The 9,525-nt window shown below is 38.4% G+C and overlaps 1 protein-coding gene across 1 annotated transcript in view; it reads left to right on the top strand.

Moving 5' to 3' along the window:
* The window catches only part of fgf5 (fibroblast growth factor 5), a 15,627-nt gene extending 8,537 nt beyond the window's left edge, over window positions 1-7,090 (top strand). The window contains exons 2-3 of the mRNA XM_015014946.1: window positions 394-497; window positions 6,134-7,090. Of these exons, the coding sequence (XP_014870432.1) occupies window positions 394-497; window positions 6,134-6,505 (476 nt within the window). The 3' untranslated portion in view covers window positions 6,506-7,090. The remainder of the gene's footprint in view (window positions 1-393; window positions 498-6,133) is intronic.
* Window positions 7,091-9,525: the final 2,435 nt, after the last annotated feature.

Genomic DNA, 9,525 nt, shown 5'->3' with positions numbered 1-9,525 from the left:
CTGCTTTAGTTTGTGGGATTTACCTGGGAGAGGTTTAATCGAGGTCTTTCTCTCAAAATGAAATTATTCCATAATTTTCCTAATTTATTTTTCTGAGTAACAGTCAACTTGTTTGTTCCAGTTGCTGTCTTCTGTAGGTAAAACATTGAGAACGATTAACCTGTGAAATAAAGAGAAATCCAAATTACCCATTTGAAGCGATGACCAATAAGTATCCATATCTGTCATTACTGATGTTTAAGCTCTTCTGCCGCTTCAAATTGATTTCAAAGTGAAGACTAAGAGACTTTTTAACGTGCAGCTGAACCGAATAAAAGAGCTGATGTGAGAGCTTTGGAAATAAACTGATTTTATTGTCCTTCAGTCGTCAAGATGTGGTCTTTGTCTTTCCAGGTGTTCTGGAGCTGATTGCGATTTCTCAGGGCGTCATCGGCATCAGAGGGGTTTACAGCAACAGATTCCTGGCCATGAATAAAAGAGGACGGCTTCACGCCACCGTAAGGACTCCACAAACCCCTCGCATGTTTCCCAAAACGGCTTCTGATGGGAATGTTGCAGCATCAGAACCTGATTAGATTTTCCAGAGACTTCCGCTGACCTTCCCCGTCCTCTGGTTAAGATTCTCTGATGTCCTCACCTTCATCGTCCTCTCCAGGCCGCAAAAACCACCTCAAGTGGAAGAGTGTCTGTTTTGCTGCTCAATCATTCATTATGTTTATCTCACAGGCCTCTGCATAATGCAACTCAAGATTCTGTTTTTTTTTTTTTTAAGGCCAAAACGTATCAGCAACCAACTCCTGACCAGGACCAGCCTCACTGCAAAAACACTTAAAAATCTTACCAAGTATTTTTGGTCGAGTTTCCAGTGCAAATATCTCAGTATACTTGAATCAAGACGAAACTAGCTTAACTGGTAACTAGTACTTTTCAGCAAGAAAAGTACTAGTTACACTGGCAGATTATTTCACTTACAACTCAAAATGCAGATCTTTTAGTATCTTAGCATTCAGTTCACATTTACACACAAACTGGTTGGTGCATAAAATTCTGTAACTTAAAATTTCCTGCGTAGCGTTAGCTTAGCCTTTGCTCATGAAACGGTGTGTAAGACGGCCTTCTACGGTGGCTCAGTGGATCTGATACACAACAAATAATGCAAATAGGAGCAGCAAAAACGTACAACTTCAGAGTATTTAAAATCAATTCCTGATCATTTTGAATCGATTCAGAATTCTCAGATCTAGGAATTGCGATTCTTTCTGCATCTCTCCATGTAACCAGTTCTTTTTCATCAATATTAAGGAACTATTGACTCTAAATGATGACTCCACAATATCTCTTTGAAAAATTACTTGGAAGTTTGTTTTGTCTTATGTACCAAGTATCTTTGGTCTATAACTAGACCAAAGATACTTGGTAAGACTTTCTGTTTTTGCATGGCAGCAGGAATACTTGTTCTTTTATCTAACATTAAATCATTGCCTCTCCTTCCTTCATGGCTACAGCGGAGCATCCTTTGCTCATGAAACGGTTCTCCATGGAATCCCTTCCTGCTGCAGCCATGTTTGTTTTATGAGTTTGTTCTGCTTGGCATCTGCAGCAGAAAGTCACAGAATCTGACGTAAGCATGTCATGGTGCTCGCGCTCTGCTGTAATCTTTAGCCGCTGTTTTGGAGGTTCTTAAATCCCCCCGAATGCACAGCAAGCTGAAATCTTGCCACAGCAGCTTGGCCGGCCGACCAGTCAGCGGTCAGAATCACCAGCAAGTCATCTGTGGGAGCCTTGGCAGGCGAACAGATAGAAGCGACTCCCGGTTAGCGAGTGTTAATGGGAAGAACAGATTAAGTCCAGTCTGGGACGTCTGATAATATGCAGCGGAGTGAGCCACGAAGTGAAAATCAATATGGCGGGTAAACAAGCAGCTGGAGGGCAGCGGGCTCAGAGCCGGACGGTCTGCTGAGAGAGTCGATGCCCAGCACAGGCGACTTCTGCCGCTTCAGCTCCTCGTACTGTTTCAGGAAATCATGTCAGTGGGAAGGGATGAGCCGTTATTCCTCAAAGTAAATATTCAGTTCCACTTTTGGGATAATTTGAATATCACAAGCTGTGTTTCCATCAGAAATGTGTTCAAAACTCTGTTGATAATGTTGGAAAAAAAACACAATTTCATATGCTGTTTCCATTAAATACAAAATGTAATTAAAATCACTCATGAATGAATTTGTTCATATAATAAGTCATTGAAAAACACGCTGAGCAGTCATCTTCCTTCTATTTCCTGCCGTCTTCTTCATGGTTTCCACCAGTAGTAACGTCCAGTTGCTGATCATGTGATGTTAAAAATGTGCTGCTTCAGTTGCAGTTTTACACATACATCTATTTCAATACTGCTGAAAAAACACTTTTTACAGAAAAACATGATTTTTTTAAAAAAAATATGTTTTTCCATTAAGCCAATTTCGAAATTCCACTTTGTACAACTTTATGGTCAATGGAAACGCAGCTGGAGTTCAACAGATGCTTAATTTGAGGTCTGAACCAGACAATGACATGATGTAAATAGCTACAGTAACCACAAATAACTATTAGTCTTCCCACAGATTTCTTCCATTTGTGATTTTTTTTTTCACGACTAAATTATTTAGATCACTAAATACACTTTAATATCACACAACAATAGCGGAAGGAAACAAAAAATGCAGTTTATAAATGCTTACTGAATTTATCACTTGCCTATGTCAGTGTTGTCCAAACTCTTCCTACTTGGCCTTTGCACAGTGATATTTAGCTATCAATGGCTTTTTTGAACTTATTTAAATCAGGGCATGATGTGCTGCTTTTTGAGATCTTTTAGCCTACTTCCTGATGTCATGCAGGTTCTTTTGAAGTGATTTTTTGATGCTTTTGTGGCCTCATTGTAACTGGTGAAAATTATTCAAAAAATGTGAGTAACCACAATTAAATCACGACTTAACAGCAGGGTAGTTGTATTTTCAAACAGAGTGGTTTGGACTCCTGTTCCTTAATGTATAAAATTATTGGACAACTGTTCTCATAAGGCAACAACTGGTGAAAATGTGTTTCCTATTTCACATTATGAAGAGCCACTGCAGAGCAGCAACAGAGCCAACCTCTCTTTACCTTAAAGACCTCAGTTGGTAGTTTTTGTTTAACCTTGATGGTTTGAAGAATGATTCAACAAAATAAATTTCTTATCTGCAGGAGCTTTAATATTGGCATTTTAGATGAGTAGCAGAGGTTTGTTTCTTTCTTTCTGTTCTAGCCAGAGGAGCAGAGATCCCTCTGATAAATATTTGCAGAAGTAAAACTCCAATCTGGTGTTTATGGAAAACCTCAGGCCTCTCAGTCATGTTACATTCTTCATCCTCTGCATTCGTATCTTCAACAGCAATGATAAATCTAAGCTGAAACACGAGACAAAGAGCCTCAACACCAGAGAGCTGAGATAAGATCAGATGTGAAGAAAGACATAATTAGGCAAGATTTGTTGAGTCATACAGGTTATATGAAAAACAACAAGACTGCAGCTGTGCTTCAATTGACCTTCAAATTTCCGAATTTTCAATTATGAAAATAAATGGAAAAACAGTCATTTGGAAAAACTCAAAATTGGAGTGAGGATGAAGAGACTTTTCGGCTGACGTGAGATTATTGTGCTTTGTACAACTCCAATGAAAATATAACAAATAACTCATGTGATCAACAACTGGATGTTACTACTGGCAGAAATGACAAAGTGGACGACAGGAAATGGTGGGAGGATGATGACGGAGCATGTCTTTTAATCACTCACAGCGTGAATAAACTTATTCATGTGTGATTTTAATTGCTTTTCTTTTTTAATGGACACACAACACTTGCAAAATTGTGTTTGTTCAACGTTAGCGGAATATCAATAAAGTTTTTCACACACCCAACTAACTAGTGTTAGATGAAACATTATAAGATAAACTGAAAACAGCTTAGATTAAATGGATGAGATAAGGAATGACAACACAAGATATTTAGAGTTGAGATTAGATTAGACTGAAATAGGGAGATTAGATGATTTAAAAACAATAAGACAAGATGAGAATAGGTAAGAAAATACCTAACCAGGCATTCGATGAGATGACATAAACAATATTAGGAGAAAATTACAAGACCACACAACAAGAAATAATAAGGAAAAGATAAATTAATATTTTTACTAAATTAACCTTTATAAGAGCAACATTTCTCACCAGGCGCAGGAAGAAAAGGATCAGTTCACATTTTCTCTGAAAGATGTCCCGTCAACTCCCAGTCTTCTGCCAGATGGCAGAGACTGAAAAGATAAGTGAACGGGGCGGAGGGGCGTCATCACAGATCATCATAAACCCAAGCTGATTTCCTTTGCAATGTTTGATGAAATAAATTCATTAGTGAGAGCTTGTTTGAGCAAAAGAGACGTGATTGTTTTCATTTTATTCAGATTCAGACGTTCCCTAGAAAGAGTTTTTTCCTCCAAGCTGTGCCTGAAAATCAGAAACTTTCAACCCCAAAGATGTGGCATTACAGGCCGTCAGAGTAACTTTAGTACGTTAAAAACATCTCTGTTCTGCAGATGTAAATATAAAAACAAGGTAAAACTTGTGGCTCGTGGGAAAATGTCTTGACGAGTGTGACCAAGCTTTAGGATTCAACCAATCAGATCTGTGGAATCCGCCTGCAGCTAATGAACCCGTGAAGGCCAGCAGACGCGGGGTTTCTCCTCTGCCTACGTGCCTGGGTGTGAGAGCTCATTGATGCACGCTCCGGCGGCTTTGTTTCCAAATGTCGAAATCCCTGACTGGTACCAGAGCTGGTATGCTGCTCGGTTCTGTTAAACCGCTTCATTCCAGCTGTAGCGACGACTCTGCAGCGCCGAGCAATTTTCTAATCATCTTTTAAAAACAACAGCCCAAAGGAAGCGTTGGTCACTTAGAAAAACTCAAAGGGTTGTAGTGTTCCGCGACGAGCCGCACCGCGCTCTCCTGTGACTGGCATGTTTACCGAGCGCTGGAATGGCATCATTTTCTGCTATGCTGCGTTCTTCAGCAAAGCAGAACTGCTTGTTTTTCTTCAAAATGCCATGAGGTTCAACAAGAAAAGTCAAAGCCCTGCAAGAAGGAAAGCATCTGTACATTCTGAAAGTTTCCCATCATGGATATTCTTAGGTACAACAGGGAACACCTAATGGGTTTGTTTCTTTTCGGTGGTGTTCTCTGTTTTATGAGAACAGAACAAGTTCCCCTCAAGGTTTGGTCCAAATTGTGAAACATTTCCACTTTCTAAAGTCAGAGTCATTTGTGGAGCAAGTACAGAAATGCTTTGAGAATGTTTTATCTGAAAAGCTGGGATTTTTAATATGAATGCAATAAATACACTAAAAATTTACAGCTACATCTGTGTAAGCTAACCTCAGGTGTAAACCAGATTACACACTAATTAGAGAAATGAACTCAAGGACTTTAATATAGAAGAAGGATTTTAGCAACCATTTTCTGCTAATCGAACACCTTGGTGTGTATAAAAAGCAGGAGTTTTGGATGTTTGTTGCTCAAATTATGGGCCAATATCTTAAAGTCAGAAGAGCTCTGGGCCCCAAAAATGCGATTAAATGGGAAAAAAGGAAAAGAATAACTGATTTTTGACCTAGTAAACTTTAAATTACTAGCAACATGATGTATAAATTATTGTTGATCCAAAACATAAACAGGGTTTTGCAGAATTGTATCAAAAGAAACAAACACACAGTTTACAAATTTAGGGGGAATGTTGACTGATTATTTTCTTTTCTGCTCTCAGCAACAAGAATAAAATGTTTTTTAATGTTTGCTATATTTAGCTAAAGTTAAATAAAAGCAGATTTGACTGCGCCTAGTAAACATTGCTGGATATAAGTGGTTCTATTTACAATAAAAAGAAGAAAAAAATAAAAACTGCGTGGTATTTAACATTTTCCATTTTAAGAAGAGTTTTAACTGAGTAAAAATGAAAATAATTAAATTAAGTCTCTGAGAAGGAGTCAGTGTTCTGCAAACATTTATTTTAAAAGGCGACTTGTTTGAACTTAAACCTGCTAATACCTTTAATTTTCTCTCTTTCACAGGAATGGTTCTCAGATGACTGCAAGTTCAGGGAACGTTTCCAGGAGAACAGCTACAACACCTACGCCTCTGTAATCCACAGGAACCAACGGACCGGTCGGGAGTGGTATGTTGCCCTCAATAAGCGGGGGAAAGCTAAAATGGGCTCCAGTCCGCGGGTCAAATCCCAGCACGTCTCCACCCACTTCCTACCCAGGGCCAGCCTGCATGACTTTACCCAGAAAGGCTTCACCATCACAGAGCGGAGCAAAGAGAGGAGGAAAGCGCCGCCACCGTCGCCCCCCAGGCCGCCGGCCGTGATCCCTAAAGCCCCACCTGGACCAGTCCAGAGACACAGACAGGTCAAATACTGGCCCAAGTTCAGGTTCGGATAAGTTTGCAAAGGAGGGACTGGAATAATAAACTTTAAACAAACTGGACAAAAGTCATTTTTGATGCTCAAATCATTCCAGGATTCTGTAGCATGGAAAACAAACCCAAAGTTGCTGCCAGGAACACTCACTCAACCTGACGCTCGGATCTGTGGTGACGGGGGAAGTTTTCTTTGCACTTAACTCTGTGTTGTTCTGTCCTGTTGTACATCATCATTAATGTTCTGGTTATGATGCTTAGAAAGCAGAAATCCTACCTGAACACATCAGGTAACAAGTTTTTGTTTTTATATCGAATGTTACACAAAACTGTTTTTTATGTCTCAGATAAACATCTTGTTTTATAATTTTTACATATTAAAATAAATCATAAAAAGCATGGCTGCATTAAATCAAATAAAGTTGGTTCACAGGATGAGGATTTGATTAATCCTGGAGACGTTGGTGTGGATCCAATCAGACGCAGAACTTTCCAACCAGGAAGTAATCATTTCCCCCGAACGGCCCTGGACTGACTGTCGGTCCAACGCATGTTCAGAGAAATCCTCCATGTCCTCTGGATAAGAGAAATAATACAAAAATTATATATTTTAATAAATATGAAATGACAAATCCATTAGGTTTCACTCTTTACTTCACACACTAACATGACCTTAAACACATGAAACAGCTTTGGGTTGGAGACGTAGATTAATCTGGTGATTTGGAAACTAAAGTATTTGATGTTCTTATGTAATTTTGTATCACGAGAGTAATAAATAAACTGTGCGTAGGCTAATGTAGATTTGTGATTTTCCAACATCAATTGTTTGGTAGCAAGACAAAATCTCCAATAATAAAAAGTGAGCACAAACAAACAATTATTAGCACCTTGGTAAAGAGGATTAAAGGTCCTTAAAAACAGCTTTTGTTGCTGGTTAACCTGAAACACATATTTTTTTTCTTTTTTGTAAAATTCAACCTGTAATTTAAGCTAATTTTAAGAAACGATTGTCTTTTGAAAAAGTAACTAATGGCACACTTAATGGAACCCTATAAAATCAATGCAACATTTTTTTTTTTTTTTTTTTTGCTTTTTAAAATTGCTAAGATTAACTAGTAACTTTTAATTATTAACCCTTCACTTCCTGTTTCCCTGGAATATAAATGGCACAGCTTTGGCCAGTTTCTTTTAAACACTTTGATTTTTCTCCATGCTAAGGAGAGTTACCACATCTCCACAAAATACCTTCAGGGACACCGTAGGAAGTTTTCTACAGACCCACAACTTGTGTGTGTTTGCCTGTTGTTGTTTTCACAGCAAGTTGTATTTGTATAAACAACATTAAGCTGCAGACACCCAAACACAGGAAATACAATCAAACAAAGCTTTAAGTTATTACATACTTGTCTGTGGTTGTAGGTTTCAGCTTTAATAGAAAACTCAGATCATACAAACCATAAAGTATTTTTCTTTAGCTCCATCATGGCTCCCAAAGACGACTCCCACCTGAGACACTGACCAGCGGTCCCTCTAACACTGAATCTGTTACAATCAGGCTGAAAACACTGAGACTCCCCTCTCAATGTGAAAGGTCACAAAAACTCAATTCATCTTGGAGACCGGCTGTCCCTAAAAAAAAAAAAAAAAACAGAGTCCTGACCTCAGGACATTCCCTCTCTGTCATCAGCAGAGGGGTAAAGATGCTGAGGAGGGTTGGAGCCGAAGTATCAGATGGCAAACAGCCGCGGACTGACTGTGAAGGAAGGAAACAAACAGGAACTGACTGTGAAAAAATGTAAAGTAAAAGGGGTTCCCTAATAAAAAGCATAATGTTTGCATTAATAACCTGTCCTGCCAGATTAATTTGGATAGTTTTTATTTTCAAAACATTCATTAGATATCAAAAAGCACCACAAACGCATCATCGCCTTATGTCAAACTGTCAGAAACTGGGATTTTCAAAATCTGGTTGTCTGAAGGATTTCCTTTGGTCCCTTCATTTTAAAGTGTTTTATTCTAAGACTGTTATACATAAAGATGCATCTTTATATATATATAACAGGAAAACATAAAAAAAACAACCCAATTTCACCCTGTGATATATAAACTCTGAAACCTGGAGTGAATTTAAAGAACAGTGTTAGTCCTACTACAGAGAGGTACATGTTCTGTGAAGGTAAACAAAAATACCTGGGATTTATGTATAAGATACTTGCAAAAAATATCCAAGTCCTGCAAAATATTCCTTTTGTTTCCACACTTGAATGGGAAAATCATTGAAAAGTTGTTGGTTTTTTTGTTTCTTTTCCTGATGAAAGTGACGTAAAATATTCAGCAGCTGTAGGTGTTTGTTTTCCTCAAGCATGTTAAAGATTACAGCTGTTTTTCAGATGTTTTTTAAAGAAAACATCTGCATAATGGAACATTTTTAATGCAATATAAATATTAAAAGTTTTTGTGGATGATCCTGTCAGATGCTGGACAGGGCATCTGGGAAAACGATTCACTGTGTGTGTGTGTGTGTGTGTGTGTGTGTGTGTGTGTGTGTGTGTGCGTGTGCGTGTGTATACTGCTAACTCGTTTCTATGAATGCCTAATTGCTTTCCAGGCTTTTACTGAAACATTAGAAGATATTATATCTCACTGTAATCCCAAGGTGGTATTTAGAGAGGGCCTCTGGTGCTTTAATGACAGAAAGATATGTGTGCTGACAGGTTTGAGAGAGTGGATCTTATCCGAAACCTTTGGGACCATGACGTTTTTTTTTGTTTTTTTTTTGCTTTACATTAGTGTAAAACATTCCTGACTCTGTCTCACTCACCAGCATCCTCCCTTTGCTGGCAGATGTGCAGATCGGTGGGATTTCTCCTCTCTTGGAACATTTGACCTCATTAACATTTGAAGTTGTTCAATCAGAGAAAGAAAACATTCAGATTCTCTTCTTTTGAAGGTGATGCATGAACAGCCAAAGGTTACCCTGAATATCCAACACTTTCATGGATGTTTAGAGGTTTGGAAAATGTTTTGTTGGGCGTTTTTT

The sequence above is a fragment of the Poecilia latipinna genome, unplaced genomic scaffold (assembly GCF_001443285.1).
Source record: "Poecilia latipinna isolate Pla-1442-1.1 unplaced genomic scaffold, P_latipinna-1.0 Scaffold1866, whole genome shotgun sequence".
Lineage (NCBI taxonomy): Eukaryota > Metazoa > Chordata > Actinopteri > Cyprinodontiformes > Poeciliidae > Poecilia > Poecilia latipinna.
The sequence above is the reverse complement of the archived record's forward strand: the minus strand, read 5'-3'. Positions and strand labels throughout refer to the sequence as shown.